The sequence below is a fragment of the Ahaetulla prasina genome, chromosome 4 (genome assembly GCF_028640845.1).
Source record: "Ahaetulla prasina isolate Xishuangbanna chromosome 4, ASM2864084v1, whole genome shotgun sequence".
Classification (NCBI taxonomy): Eukaryota; Metazoa; Chordata; class Lepidosauria; order Squamata; family Colubridae; genus Ahaetulla; species Ahaetulla prasina.
Window position 1 is genome coordinate 58,128,916 of NC_080542.1, and position 16,629 is coordinate 58,145,544.

The following is a 16,629-nucleotide window of genomic DNA, read 5'->3' on the forward strand; positions in this document are numbered from 1 at the left end:
TGCTATCTGGAGACCATCATCCCATGAACAGCACAGGACATTTTGCCCTTGTTCTGTGTTCTTATCAGTTTTATACATTTCCTAGATTTATAGTATATTTGAATAATCAAAATTATTTTCTTTATGTTTAGGGATCATCCTCCAAACAGTCAATTCTTACCAACATCCCCTCCAAAATCAGTTTAAATTTATCCCAGGATATTAGTATGAAGTACCAATAATGTGATTTCTTTTCCATGAACCCAACTTATAGATGTAGATATTTGTAGTATCTTGCAAATATAAATTGTCTTTTTGATATCTGTCTCCTCCATACATTAATTGGTCTTATCCTTGGGATAGATCAGAGAAAGTTACACTGTCTAGCATGCTGAATTTCAACAATTTAGTTTGAATTTGGTTTCCATGGTACACAAACCTTTTTGTCATGTTAGCTGATGTGCTCCATTACACATTACATTGACACATAGTCAATACACTGAACTGTACCTCCTCCAATCAAATAGCTGAAGTTTAAACATTCCCATGATCACCAGAAACATATTTTCAATCCAACAGGATACTTCTTTAATGTAAGAAAACACCTTCTTAGTAATGAATCTCTTCCAGTGAATATTCCCTTTTGTGGTCACAGCCTGTTATCCCAAGAATTGCATTCTAATATTCTTTAATATGGGGGAAAAATAACTCAAAATCTGTAATAATATTCAAATTGTCCATGATTTCCTACGTATCTTGAATGAATGTATTAACGAAATATCCTTGCCTATGCTTGAACATATGTTTTGAAGACAGAGTAGCAATGGAGACACTTTAGTGTTTTTAGATTTTTTTCATGGGAAAAAGAAGAAATCAGTTTGTCGAGTCGTATTTCCCTGAAATTAAGCTATGTTTATTTTCTTTAATTTTTTTTAATAAAATCTGATCCCCATATATATTGATCATCTGCGCCACTTGCTCATGCACCTTGTCAGACCTGCCTCAACCTAGACATGTAAGAAAGAAAGACCCTCGACTCCATTTGATTAAAGTGAAAGGTTCTTTTACTAAAGTCAAGCGGTTGTAGTGAAAGTAAAGCTAGATCATGCGCAAAGGTTATACTTTTTCCACTTTCCCTGCTCCCCCCACCAGTTCAACAGTGTCCAGTATTATTCCTTTTTGAATTTTTGGGAACCGCTTTGATGTTGGTGCTTCTCGATGTAGTTTCTCATTCTGTTCCAAGCCATCTGTCTTTGGCAGCTGATTTATTCCATTTTTCCACCTCTGGTTCTTGTCACCTTGTCTTTCCCCTTCCATTTGTCTTCCCCTTCCCATGTCCCAAATTTCTTCCCCTTACTTCCATTTAGTGCTGAAAGGTACATGAATATTTTCCCTTCAATTTAACTATTGCATAGTTTACTAAAATTACTAGTATCTTATATATCAGACAAGTTCATTTAATATGGTGAAGATAAAAGGACTCTTAAGTTGAACTTGGTGAATGTATCAACAAATTTTAAGCAAGAAGCTAAACAGTAAAATTGATCCCCCCCCCAAGAATTCTATTGAAAAGTTCATCACAAATGAAGGCAAATATACATGTCCCAGGATGATGTTTCAAGATCTAATCTGGGTTGGTCACTGGGACAGTTTTCCTAGCTTTCGGATTCGTGCTACAACCCATCCTCAGGGAACTTCTACCGGAACATGCTTTCATCAAAAATTCATCTATTCAGGCAGTATATACTTTATTCTTTTTACTGGATGTATTGGCAAATGTATTTAATAATTGCCAGACATAAACAGAATCCCATTCTTATTCTTTGCATTTAACTACTTTTCTTTGTAAAGATCAATGAAATAACGTTTTAAACTTTAATCTGATTGACTGGATACAGTTTTCATCAGATAATGCACTTATTGTATGATGCGATGATCTCTACATTTAAGTTGGCAATTTGTAAGGATAACCATGTCAGGGTGATCAATATTTGGAATTGTATTGTACGTACTGTACAGATAGTCCTCAACTTATGATTTTATTTTTTTTTAATTTAAATTTATATCCCGCTCTTCTCCGAAGACTCAGGGCAGCTTATACTGTGTTAAGCAATAGTCTTCATCCATTTGTATTATATAAAAAGTCAACTTTTATTGCCCCCAACAATCTGGGTCCTCATTTTACCTACCTTATAAAGGATGGAAGGCTGAGTCAACCTTGGGCCTGGTGGGACTTGAACTTGCAGTAATTGCAAGCAGCTGTGTTAATAACAGACAGACTTAGTCTGCTGAGCCACCAGAGGCCCTTATGATTGATCACTTAACAATCATTCAGTTACAATTTTTTAAAAAAGGAGGGCTTATAACCTGGATTCAAAGTTTCCATGGTTAGGCCTTCTCTGTAGTCACATGATTGAACTTTGAGCACTTGGCAACATGGCCATATTTATAGTCATTTGCAGTCACATTTTACAACAGTTTTGCCAAAAACTGGCACTTCTATTTTTGGCAAAATTGCACCCATAGAGAACTGTTAGTTCCCTTAATGACTGCAGGGATTTTCTTAATAACTGCTGCAAAATGGTCATAAAATGTTATAACCATTACAACATAAGATTTTAATGGGCAGGCTCTATTATAATTGTATGTCAAGGACAACCTGTGTGTTGAGGGTCTTAGGAATGAAAAGCATGACAGCATAGAAAGGACTGTAGAAATGTGGAAATACCATTTTTAAATAAATCCTATTGAACATAGTAGCATTGCCAATACAAAAACCACACGTATTTAGTTGCCATTCATTACTATGGTAACATCCAATACAGATTTAGATTAATCAAAAAAAGACTGGTATTATTAGATGATGAATGTACTTATGACAATAACTAAAGATACTGATATATACCTCACAAAGTTATATATGGATATCACAAACCAGATGAGGATTCTGTGGATTAAAGTTTAACGGATCTGGAGAGGACTACATTGATATAATACAAGCTAGAGATGGCCTAGCTTTAGCCAGTGTTTCCCAAAAATACTTTCTCTGCCTTTTTAAATTTTCTGACTTCGACAGATAACTCCCAATATCGAAGGTAGATCCACATGAGCTTTCCATTTTTATTTTTATTAGTATTTAATAAAGTGCTGCAAAAGGTATCATATCTGAAAATATCTTTCAGCCCAGCTTCCAGTTCCAGTTCCAAACCAATTGGATCAGTTGTTGCTTTGGCTAGCATTTTTTTCTCCACTGCCAACCGATGATATCTTGGCAGTACAAGGCTGCAATACATATCCTGCCTTTCCATTAAAGCTTCTTCAAACCCTTTTAGTAAAATAGTGGCTTTTGTTTGCCACTGATCTTCCTTCTCCAAGCAGTTCTTATACAAAGCACCTGCAGCACCAGAATCCTGCAGAATTCGCTTCTCTTGCTCCACCTTTGTACGCTCTTGTTCCAAAGTTCTTCTTTCTTCTACCAATTTGTAACTCTGAGAGATGAGTGCGTTGCGATAACTTAGGGTTCTGTTCCGTTCTTTCTCCAATTCTAATTCTAAGTGGGCAACCATTCTGCGGTTTTCTATAATTATATCGCGATATTTAGATTCAAGCTCTTTCTGTACAAAAGACAATTTTCTATAGACTTCTCTTTTCTCTTTTTCTATTTCTTTCTTAGATTCTCTGGACCAAATCCAACCTGTAAGACATTAAAATAACCTATAATGGTAAATACTAGGACTGGTTTCTAACTTACTGTTAAGCCAAACTTGATAAAGAATGCAACAAGTCTGAACTTATTTGAGATAGGACAAACATCTCTGAATTCTTCCAATCTTAGATCCACATTCTTCTGCAGAACTTTGTTTCTGTTCTACACTAAGCATACAATGAAAAAGCAAAATATTAGACACCTAACATTATTTCTGGTGAAATAATGTCAATAGAATAAAATGGAATCAGAGGTCAATGAGCTTATCCTCAGAGCAGGGTAAATCTTACAACTAGATACCTAACTGCATTGCATAGAAATGGATAGGGGAAGAAAATGAGGCTCTCTTAGAATAGTTCTCTATATGAAATTGTTTTCTCCTTCCAATTGACTTTTTAAAAATTGTGGCATAATGTAACATTTTTCTTCCTTTTTTATAACACATTGTAACTTATTATTTTCAATTTTTTAAAAATGTTCAATGCTTACTCAGGTTTTTCATTTTCAACCATTAATTATATTGCTAGGGATTTTTTACTATAGTAATGTCACTCTATGTATTGGTCTTCTATCTTTTCATTAGATGTAGTCCTCAATTTACAACCATTTGTTTAGTCACTGTTCAAAGCTACAACGGCATTGAAAAAAATTACCTATGACTGTTTTTCATATTTACGACCATCGCAGCATTCCTCTGATTACATGATCAAAATTTTAATAACTGCAGTGATTCAACTATGGAAAGAAAGGTCATAATATGGGGCAACTTAACAACTATCTTGCTTAGCAACAGAAATTTTGGGGTCAATTGTGATTGTTAGTTGAGGACTACCTGTAATCTCTTACCCCTCTCTTCATGGCTATTCATTTAATGATTGCACGTTTTATGTCAGCACAGATTATTTCCAAAAATGAAAGAGGCAGAAATAAAGGCACTAAGGGAAAGTTACATCTTATTTTTGTCAGGGGAAAGTATTATGGTCCCCTGTCCTTAAAATTATTTGGTACTGATACTGGCCATCGTGAATCCACAAGGTTGCCATCTTACCAGGAAGTAGTTGATAGGAACAGAACTGGTTGTCTCATCACATTAATCCAATGGGAAAAGGGGAGGAGGTTCACAGGAGAAATTCAGGTTCCTATGTTTCTGGTTGTCGTGAAGGAAGATGATGTCATGGAAAAGGGGATGATGCAGAATTGCAATACTTCTCTTTGATTGGGAAGATGGGAAGGGGGAAGAGGTGGTAGTCTAAGCATAAATGTCATCCAGTGCTCCTGCCAAAATCCTCCAAACTATCAAACATTTAATGTCCTGCATTGTTTCCAGGCAATAGTCCTGGAAAAAATGGCCAAGCACTAAAGAAGTGTGTTCTAGAACCATTATGAAGATTTTTATTTCTCTTCTATTTCTCACTTGCAAGCAGTACAATAGATTAAGGGGAGCAGAAGTCTATATAAACAATACTATTATGAGGAGGGACAAACAAGAGATGATGTTTCATTAGCTTGGATACTGATGTCCTGTTCCAGGTAAACATGATGTCATAATCTTTTTCACTGCAGTCAAGTGTTCATGAGTGTCTGAAAAATAGGAACAGGGTATACTCCCAAGACTAATTCTTAATAGATATGCCTCTAAGATCTTAAATTGGCCCCTAACTGGTCAGTGCAAATTAGAATGACTAGAGTGAACAAGGGACAGGAAGGATGTGGGAGGTTTCATTCAAATTGGTCTGGCGGTAGAGTTTTACAAACATTATCAAAGTGGGCTCAATAATGAGAAAAAAAATAAAATACGGAAAAATTCTTTTATTGAATTCTAGACTATAAACTGTTTTAGGCTGAAGATTTTGTAAACCTGCATGGCCATGAGTTAGAAGTAATCATACTTCTCCTACTGAATCCCTGTAACATTTCATTAGCCAAATTCTAGGCAGTTGGCTGACTGACAGAAAAAAGAAAGTTTGTTTCCTGCAAAGTCTGAGACTTGAGTATTTTCTTTGATAAAGGAAGAAATAAAAATGTTGTAGGGAATCTTTATGTTTTTAATACTACAGTGATGCTAGAGCTCCTGGGTTCAGGAAGCCTAGGAAGTCATTAAAATAAGCACAAAATATTTGTAGGATGATTCAGTGTTAACAATGGATAAGGAGAACAACTTAAATTTAAAAGTAATCAAAAAATTCAAATTTTATTTAAAAGTCACTTACGGAAGGCAGCCAATCCCAGCATTGGAACCAACAAAGCATAATTCCATTTGCTTCCATGATCTTCATTATTTCTTGCATTAGGCTGAATGTTCCAGTTAGGAGGAGGGTTATTTAAATTATTCATAGGCAAACCTTAAAATCAGAGAAAGCAACTCTTGAGATTCTTATCACCTAACGTTACACTTAGCTATTTAAACTATATAACTCTGATAGAATTCCCTGAAAAATTACTTATACCCATGACATAGTGAGAATACATGAAAAATATAAGGGAAAAACATATTGCTGCCAAATCTGAACACTCATATCTTTCATTATGCTTCCCCAAATAATAAAGATTTAGCCAGATCATCAGCTAGTTCCTTTAGCACTTTGGAATACAATTAATACACTCTTATATTTAAAATCATTCATAAGAAGCATATGTTTCCTGACCATGTTTCTGATGGTCTCAATCTTTAGTTCTGCCATTTTATCTATTCTTCATACTTTCTGGTAGAACCAGGGCTGATTTAGGGCTAAAGTCAAGTAGGCCAAATTAGAGGAACCAAATTTTAGGAATCCCTATTCTTATAATCTATTCAGAGAAGAAGGAAGTACACAAAGTGATATTGATATTCAAATCCTGAGAGGAACAGTTTTAACAGCAAGATACATTTAGCTGAAGAAAAAAATGGGGAGGGAGAGCTATAATAATCTTCAAATATCACAAGTGCTATTATTAAGAAAATGAAGCAGAATTTTTCTCTGTTGCTATGGAGAGCAGAATTCTGTCCAATGCATGGATGGGAAGTAAATTTTAGTCAAATATTAAACAAAAATTCAGGTAAGGCCTATTTGGTGATATATTAGACTATCTTTGGAAGGATAATCTAGTTTCTTCTCTGAATGTATTTTAGCAGAAGCTGAAAAATCATCTTTCAAAGACTATATCATACTCTGTATTAAATAGGGAGTTGGATTACATTATCTCCAAAGGTTCTTTCTGTGATGTACAGTAATTTTATATGCAACAGAATTATCTAATTCTGATATAGGCATATTTATATCCTACAGAAATTAACATAGTAATAGGCATGGTTAAAGAACAAAAACTTTTGGGGGGGTTACTAGAATTCCTAGGAAATGCATTCATAAATAAAACCTCTCAATTTCATATTTATGTCATTTAAAAACAATCCAATGTGTTTTCTCTAGCATCACTGGAGGAGTTGTAGTTAATCATCATGGGGTTACTCATCAGGGCTGAAGAACTCATTCCGTTTGTTGAGCCCATTTTTCCCCAATAAAATCCACCATTTAACTGACTATTCTTTAATAAAAAGTTTTGTGGAAATCTATAGGAAAAACTCTTCTTCTAAGAGAAAGATATGAAATGTTCCTTCACACAGATTTGTGTATATGTATGTAAACACACACACACACAAACATCTGTATCAAGGAACATTTCAGCATTTTACCAAAAAAATAGAATAGTTATTATACAGTATTACCCTCTTAAGTATAAATAGGATTAATATGGACTACAAAACTGTCAGGGCCCAATACTGTTAACTGCAGTTGTCAACTACGCATATTGTTTCACAAGCCTCCTCTCTTTTTATTAAACTAACGCCACTTGAAATAGAAAAACATGCAAACCCATACCAAAAAATCTTCACGAACATTAAATAAAGGTAAAAAGAAAACCCACGGCCAGAAGTTCTGGCAAAATAGCATTCCAAACCCTCCGTAGCAGCTACAGAGCCCATGAGCGTTCATTGCGCATGCGCAACGTACTCGTTTAGTGCGTTTTTTTTCTCCTCCAGGTTAAAGCCCCTTCATCGCGAGAGTCAAAACCATAGAAGACATCAACTATAACGGTTTTTCTTTTTCAAAATGGATTGTCCTGATGGTGTAGTAGAGTATTTAAAGCTTCGGAGCTTTCCGATCCTTTGATTTTCATACCTTTTCATGGAAACTTGGAAGCTCTCATAACTTTTCACAGAAACAACGAAGGCCTGAAATGATAAAAACCTACCTGAACAGATTTGTTTTGGGTTTTTCCTCGCACTGGTACTAACCAACCAGGTCTCTCCGTGGGACGCTTGCTCAGTTAGGCACCACTTTCCACACATGCGCAGTAGTGTAATGTCCTACCGGGTAGAAATGGCGCTGACTTTGGGGAGGCTGCGATATTTGCAGCTGTTCTGCAAGGTACGTCCTTGGTTCAGGCCGGATCAACTATAATAAATTTATATTTACCTTGCGCTCGAGGGTGGGTATTTCAGCTTCAGTCGGAGAACAGTGGCGGGATGTGCGACTTTATGGGCTTCGTATATTCAGCCCGGGTCAGGATAAGATACTGGAAGTTTCGGGTTTTTTTTTTTCCTGATGAGGCATTCCGTTCTCCAGCCATATTTCTACAAGGATATATTATATATATTATATATAAAATATCTTGTAAATGCTTTAAAAAGTATTTTTTTGTCCGTATATTTTCTTGTTGAGAGACCTGCGTTGAACTTTGTTCTTAAAAATAAGCGTATTTTGGTCTTGAGATTAAAACATAATTTACACAGTAACAACTTGCTAATATGGAGATGAGATGTCAGTTGACAGCGCTGATAAGTGACTTGTCTAAAATCTCAAAACATGATGACAAAGATTTGAGGTGATATAATATATTTGGATAAGGAAGAGGCCTTTTGGAAACCAAATACTGTATAAATGCAAGAGACACTAAAATGACAGAACCGACTTCTGCAAACCTAAAAGTATACATGACTACCACACAATCTTAGTAACAGTATTCCCACACGGGAATATTTTAATAGAATGCCTATACTTGTGAGTAAAATAAGGAAACATGCAAAATGCAAATAGTATGGCTAAGTTATATAAAGAGCCATTATTATGAGATCTTCTGCTTTGATGATTATGAGGCAAGAATGTCTGGAATATAGGACACTTCAAGTTAGTAAATATATTCTTATGTTCTAATTATATTTTTTCTAAGGACAGCCTAGTATCTTATGGACATGCTTCTCAATTTATTCTTAGAGTAGTAATGTTTGATAAAATATGGTTATTTTATTACAGTTGAATGTATTTAAATGAAAGAAATAGCTATTTCTTTTAAAATTTCGTTTTTACGAGAGATAAGCTCAGCATATTACACAACTAATACACTAATTTTTTTTAGGTTGATTTAGCCTCAAAATGAAAGATTCTTACGGCTGTATAGAGGCAAACTTCATTTTAACTATTGCTTCAAACACTGTTTCGAACCCATTACATGGGTCAGAAAGATCTAATACATCACCAAAATTGCAAAAAGAAAAAAAATTCCTTTACACAGAAACGTGTAGATATCTTTTACTAAAACCTAATAAATTTTAGATGCAACTGTCAAATACTGTGTTTTCCCAAAAATAAGATCCTGTCATAATTTTTTGAACCCTGAAATAAGCACTTGGCCTTATTGCCTTGTGCTCAAAAACCCGATTGGGTTAATTATCAGGGGATGTTTTATTTTGGGGAAAACAGATAGTTGTTTTATTTATTTATGCCATAAACTCTATCCTGTATGGTTAAGAGTATGTTATCAGAGTTTTGTCATTTGATCAAGAGTCATTCAATAGGGCAGAAGCTAAGTGCAAATTGTTAGATAATGTGTAAAAAAAAAGCCCTCGAAAATTGTGCAAATAATCAAAATGGGAAAATTGTTATGAATATTGATGGAGATATATTTACAGCATTATTGTAAGTGCTTGCATATAAAAAAGCAATATTTTGTGGCAATTATTAAAGATTTTTAAAATAGCAATAAAAGGTATAGCAAACTTTCAAAGGAATTTGAAATGCATGGAATGCAGCTTTGTCATTTATAATGCAAATTTAACTTTAGAAGAAAGTGAAGAAGCCTCCCCCCCCCAAATAATAGCATTTATTTCAATGCTCAGTGCATTGCTTAGCAAAATACGTTTTATAGTCCAAAGATAGGTTAATATCACACACATTACCATTTTCCAAATTGTTCTGACAAATCTTTTCAAGATGGCCAATGGAATTAATATATTGACAAGGTACATCAAGAACTGGCCTATTTTAAGAATTATTAATGAATAAGATCATGAGAAAATAGAAATATCATGGTCATAGTTCTCATTATGTGGGTACAGTCTGGGTACAATGAAGCACTGAACTTTATTATCTAAAATGTATTGCTGTGCCTTGGAAGTGGAGAGAAGGGTCTCTTTTATTTCTAATGCTGCTGAAATTTGAAAGAAATTGAGTGCAACCTTGGAAACAAACAAGTGGTGATGACGTTCCAATTTTTTTTTTTTGCCACTATTCTCAATACCAGAATTGACTGTCAAGAAGAGCTTTGGGAGTTCATGGGATTGATTCAAATACCGCTTATTAATCAAAACAACATTTTATTTAGGCAATATTTCACTATGCCAACTCAGCTAAATAAATATTCTTCACATTCTCTTACCTTATAAGCACTCTAGAAGTGATGATAAATCTATAAAGCAAAGTAAAAGTTTTATAAACTTTACTAAACTATATCTAAGCATTTCTAGGAGAAACTATATCTCTAGTAGCAAAGTAAAGCTTCTTGTACAATCTATCATGTTGGATAAATACAGGGGTGAAATGCTTCCGGATTGGCCAATCCGGTAGCGATAGTGGCGTGTGGTTCGGAGAACTGATAGCAAAAATCCCTGGCACCCCCGCCCATGCCCACCCAATCACCCGCTTGCTGCTTCTTTAAAAAAAATGCTTTTAAAAGGTAAAAAAAAAGGCTCTGACGATCACAGCTGAGCCACACGATCATCAGAGCCTTTTTTTACTTTTAAAAGCATTTTTTTACAACCTATTCGGCTGAATAGGTTGTAAAAAAATGCTTTTAAAAGTTAAAAAAAAAGATAGTGCGCCACAGCTGATCACCACCACCCCTGCGCACTGCTCTACTTACCCCATGCCTCCTTTTGGCATGCACTGCGTGTTCACCTTGTATTTGGTATGTGGTGTGCACTACAAATGCACGCGCATAGCACGCATGCACAGCGAGCAAACCAGTAGTAAACCAGTTCAGATTTCACCACTGGATAAATCTAAGCATTACTTCACATAGTTCTATTCCTGCTTCCTAACTATATACAGGTAAGAGAGTTAATTATGCCGCCTAAATTCTTTAGAAGATTCTTTTTTTGGTTGGTTGGATGTGGTCTTTTTTTCTTGACTTCATAGAAATTACCTGTGTTTAGTAGATTTGTTCCATGGCAGTCCTTTTTAGTGGATCTTTGGACCCCATTACTATTCATATTTTTTTCAAGTCTTTCCCCAGGCCCTCCAGAAAACAAAGCTTTAAAAGCCAACACTGCCTAGAATCTATCAGCCATTTCTCCTCCATTTCCTCTCATTCTCAAGATAATTTTTCTTTTAAGTCTCTACCTTCTTTTTTGCCAACTTAGCAGCAGTTGTCCTTTTCTTTAGGAAAGTTATGAAGTCATATGTGTTCATTCCTAGCTAATATTTGGTAAAATCAGGTAATATTGGGTATAGAAAGAATATTTTGGCTAGAACAACATATTAGCAAAAAGAAACTGCAGGCTATCAATCACCACGACTGCTGGAAAAGAGAATTTGTTTATAACAGATATTCAGCAATCATACTTGCATAATAGTAAAATGTTTTAGGGACAAGAGGGATTTATTCAAGAAATGTACATTTGTTCATGTTTTAAAGAAATTCTCACCTGTGATCTGATAGAGTTCTTATTAAATACTTGGATTCAAATATAATTTAAGTAATCTTTTTTAACAGCAGTAACTACTACTACTGCTATAGAAATCATATTTCTTTTCTTTGGAAAAATTCAATATTGGGGAATAATTTGAAAACTGAAAAAGCAGTCAAGCTTATTTTTCTGTTCTAGATTCTGAATGAAGAGAAAAATGGGTGACTCTTTAATATTGGCAACTACTATTTAGAATTTATTTTGATTTGGCTGATTTGCCATTATTTATTTAGCATATGGCATATACATAGACTAGCAATATAAATCAACATTTCAACATTTCAACCCAATAAAATTTCAACCCAATAAAAACATTTCAACCCAATAAAATATAAATGTCAAAAAGTATATGTTCAAATATCAATGCCTAGGCCATCTAACCATTGAAGCATAAACAAGCATTGTTTATATGAAAAAAAAAACCAGATACTAAACCGTTATATGCCCTTAGCTTACAGCCAGGCATGATGTGATCTATAGTTTGGCAAGGAACCCCACAGTCTCACTGAGTGGAGGATACTATGCTCCATTTATACAGAGTCCCAGCAGATGTCATGTGAGGTGCAAATTCTATTCAAAATTATCCATTGCTAACATGGTAGTTCAAAGCCTGGCACCGTTTTGTGCGGTCATTTATATGTCTTCCTATATAAATTTTTTACAGATTCTTACTATTATAGTCTTCCTGACATCTAAAACAAACTTTTTATGTTTGCTGTTTTGACAGTTCAATCCTGTTCAATCCAGTTCAATATGAAGAACAGAACTTTAAATATATTTGAAATGCCTGCAAATAGCGGATTTAATTATTAATTTAACTATAAATGTGATCTGATCTCCCCAAAAGGAAGAAAATAGACTCTGTATGGAGAAGAGAAAGTTTAGTGTATATATACCATATCCTATCTTTCTTATTACTTTAGTTTAAGAAGAAATATATTCTTATTGTTAAATGTTGTATAAAAGTAGTAGATTACTAAAAGTAGATATGAATTAATATTTATATTAACTTCATCTGACTAAAAGGGATAATAAACATTAATTTAGAATGAACATATTGGATGCACTATAATGTATCCATGTCCAGATTTTGTATTTTCCAGTATAACATTTAGCCCAGTACAAGAACAGGTTAAAAATCTAGATGGTATTTTGTCCACTTTTGTTGAAAAATGTTTGGAATGAATTCATAATTCTCCTTAACGTTTCTTATAATTTCCTTTTTTAAATATTTTGACAATTGCTGAGAAAATGTAACTACAGATATTAAATTTCTGCATACCATTTGGTTATGACGAGCTATGTCAGAAAAATATCATGAAATACAACTTGTTGCACTGTCCCAGGGTCATTTGATTGCCATGTGCAACCTTCCTACCTAGCTTCCGACAAGCAAAGTCAATGGGGAAAGTCAGATTTGCTCAAGGATTGCATGATTCACTTAACAACTGCAGTGATTCACTTAACAGCTGTGGCAAAAAAGGTTATAAAATGGAGTGCAACTCATTTAATAGCTTGTCTTGCTTAACAACTGAAATTTTTGGGATATCAATTTAGTTGTAAGGACACCAAAATGTTTGCTTACAACAATATGAGTATTAAGTATTGTTGTAAGCAACATTTTGGTGCCCTTACTACATTAGAAGATTTTAACTGTTATTCTTATCTTTCAGCAAAGGCCAGCCGCTTGTGATGTGTTTTCTCGTAATTTTCACTTCACGGCATATGGAAAGAAGAATGTGTCTGCCAAAGTATCTGATTCAGTAAGTTATTTCTGAATCACTTGTTAGAGTTTGCAATGATCCAAACAGCACACAAGTAAATAATTCAGCAGGATTCATTTATAGAAGAAACTGGTTTATATACAATAATATAAAACACGATGCATGTATACAATACCCATGCAGATCTTGCAATGTGGTAGCAAGAACAAGGACAAGTATAAGTACAAAATCACAGAAGCAATATTGCAAGGACAAACAAACTCATATATATACAAACTAGTTAAGCTAAGTAATGCCCAGGCTCCGAGCCGTCTCACATGGCTCATAATAGATCCTGTTTCTTAGTGACCAAATAGTTCCCATTGGCTGACCCAGCTCATAATTTCCTATACACTGACATCACTTACATGGCTTCTTCATCCAATCCAGATATGCTGAAAAAGATAAGACATTAAGTCCACAGATTGATCTAAATTGTAGTGTAGTTTATTTCTGAATGAGTTGTTTGGTTAGCAAACCATGATTTGTGGTTTAACAGTTGAATAGTTGTGGGTTATTCAATAAACCTTGGTTAAATAAGACATGGCTTTGCATGCATAGTGTACATTTAGCCAGAAACTGTATAGGGTATGCATTTGTAAATTTTAAAGCTGGATTTAAATAATCCCATCCTCAGTTTTCTTTTGAGGATTCTGGCATTTAGTCTTGTTTGTATAGATCAGTCAAATTGCAGTTTATTTATTTATATAATCTATCCACCTGTTCAAGTTAAATACTAAAGATATAGTGATAGCTTACAGATATGATAGAGCGTTTTGTTAACATGGGAAAGAATAGCAGCAAAGGATTAAGGACTTGAGTTTAATGGTGCTTCTAATTGTTTAAATTACAGAGGATCACAAAGCTGGGGAAGGAATATTATTAATCAAAACCTAAAGAGAAATATTTGAATTTTTTTCAGCATAGTGCTTATTGATTGTGTTACTCTCTAAATGTAAATTGAAATAATAATTTAAATTGTTTTGGGCTATTGCAAATATTTCATCTCAAGATATTCTGCTTTTTTGTTGTTCAGATTTCAACACAGTATCCTGTAGTGGACCATGAATTTGATGCAGTTGTAGTGGGTGCAGGTGGTGCAGGTTTGAGAGCTGCCTTTGGCTTGTCTGAGGCTGGGTTTAATACAGCATGTATTTCCAAATTATTCCCGACCAGATCTCATACTGTTGCTGCACAAGTAAGAGACCTCTTTTTTTAGTCTCTTTCAAATTAAAGGAAGGAAAATGAAGCATGCCGCAATTGCCATTTGCTACCTAGATTTATATTATATACAGATGTCATTGTTTAGCAAAATATTGAAAAACATTTTGAATTAGGTGCCTCAATTCCACTAATTTAAAGAATGTGTTCAAAACCTGGGACCATTATTCCCTTGTCATTGAGATTTCAAAGCTCTTCACATCTGCACATTTGCAGAGTTAAGACTTCTGCAGTGTCACAGTGGTTAGCTGTGGTCAAGTGATCATCATTTTCAGTATTCCATGTCAGTTTCCTCCAAGCAAAGTCAATGGGGAAGCCAGTAAGAAGTTGGAAATGGTTCCTGCTTCCACTGTTTTTCTGCTTACCTGTGGTCATTTTGATTCTTTGCTTAAGTAAGGAAATATCTCAGGAAGGTGACCAAATGGGTCATTGGTTGTCTAGTTAATGGTAATGCTTAAGGCCTATGTTATTCTGATTTTCATGCAGAATACAGTGAGTTATGCATTATATATTTATTTTGAATTGGAATATTAATTCCTGGTAAAATTTGAAACTAATGTTCACGAGACAGATCATCTGGAGCTTTGGAATCAAGTATTGTTTTAGGGTAATAACACCAAACTTAATTCTCCATATCATTTAATTGTAAACAAATTGATTTCCTTGATTGAGTTTACATTTAATAAGTGAGCTGGATAAATATAAATTACCATACATTTATTTAATTATATACTACATATTGTCCTAATTATGTGGCATTCAGTTCTCTTCTGGATGGGAATACATTCTCCTTTAACTATCCCATAATATAGAAATGGTCCTTGATTCCCAGCGGCATCTGGATTCCCAGATGTGCTTTTCCAATTGCCAACTGTTAACAATTTCTGTATCAGACATGCTTGATAAAACTTGATTATACCTTGACTGCAGCATGACTTGTTTGTAGCAATGCTCTCTCTCTCTCTCTCTCTCTCTCTCTCTCTCTCTCTCTCTCTCTAATAATATATATATAGTTAACTTTGAAGAGTGTTTAAAAAGTTCACCTGGGATTAAATACAAATAGATCCAGAATTCTAGCAGCATTTTATTTCAGTGTTGAATATATATATTGATTACCAAATTGTTTTTTGGACAGAATGCAGTGGTTAATTTTTTGTAGATCCTGAAGGGTTGAGGACATGATTAACTGAGAGACTGCTGTTCTTGACATGAACTTGCCTTGACTTAAAAGTCAGCAAAAGAAAATTTCTTAAAAGATCACTTTCTGATCTTTAGAGAAAAGAATTGTATTCAATCAATCATTTTTTATTTTAGGTGCCAGGGTCTTGCCATTTACTCAGATTTTTTTAAAATTTAGGTTATAACCGGGAAAGGCTAAACCTACTATGCAGTTCTTATTTTTTGATTTATGAAAAAAATATCTCATGTTGATCTCTGTACTAAAGTTATGATTTATTAACATTTTAACAATTTGCCTCTACAATGGCTTAATTTATAGGGAGGAATCAATGCTGCTTTGGGGAACATGGAAGATGATAACTGGCGATGGCATTTCTATGATACTGTGAAAGGCTCTGACTGGCTAGGAGATCAGGATGCAATTCATTATATGACAGAGCAGGCCCCTGCTTCAGTTATTGAGGTACAGTTACTTAGATTCCTTGACTGTCTACAAACATTTCCATTGATAACATAATTAGGGAAAACAGTTTCTTTAGCTAAATAGCTGTTTTTCTTACTTATAGTATCAATGTGAAAAATAGGATACATGAACATTTATTAGTTGACTGCTTTTATTTATCTTTTAATAAATAACTGTTACATGAAAAAAAAACAGAAAAACTGCTGATGACCATTAATTTCATTGAAGATATCCTTTCTGAAAGGACAATGCCAAACAAAATGTTTATATTTTATATTATTTAAAACAGTGGTCCCCATGCCCAGCTGGGAGGGAG

At 34.3% G+C, this 16,629-nt stretch overlaps 2 protein-coding genes across 5 annotated transcripts in view; one reads left to right on the forward strand and one right to left on the reverse strand.

Moving 5' to 3' along the window:
- Positions 1 to 1,020: 1,020 nt before the first annotated feature.
- Positions 1,021 to 8,023, reverse strand: CCDC127 (coiled-coil domain containing 127). Of its 4 annotated transcripts, none has more exons than XM_058183795.1 (3): positions 7,916 to 8,023; positions 5,896 to 6,027; positions 1,021 to 3,673 (listed from the first exon to the last, which is right to left on the reverse strand). In XM_058183795.1, the coding sequence occupies exons 1-3, from the start codon at positions 8,010 to 8,012 to the stop codon at positions 2,997 to 2,999; spliced, it is 906 nt and encodes a 301-aa protein (XP_058039778.1). In that variant the 5' UTR covers positions 8,013 to 8,023; the 3' UTR covers positions 1,021 to 2,996. The 4 variants fall into 4 exon arrangements, with proteins under 4 accessions (XP_058039778.1, XP_058039780.1, XP_058039781.1 ...); XM_058183797.1 differs by having other exon boundaries at positions 7,843 to 7,941; XM_058183798.1 differs by lacking the exon at positions 7,916 to 8,023 and adding an exon at positions 7,675 to 7,816.
- SDHA (succinate dehydrogenase complex flavoprotein subunit A) overlaps positions 7,984 to 16,629 on the forward strand; it is a 34,762-nt gene continuing 26,116 nt past the window's right edge. Inside the window, exons 1-4 of the mRNA XM_058183787.1 lie at positions 7,984 to 8,091; positions 13,361 to 13,450; positions 14,487 to 14,648; positions 16,170 to 16,313. Coding sequence (XP_058039770.1) covers positions 8,011 to 8,091; positions 13,361 to 13,450; positions 14,487 to 14,648; positions 16,170 to 16,313 — 477 coding nt within the window. The 5' untranslated portion in view covers positions 7,984 to 8,010. The remainder of the gene's footprint in view (positions 8,092 to 13,360; positions 13,451 to 14,486; positions 14,649 to 16,169; positions 16,314 to 16,629) is intronic.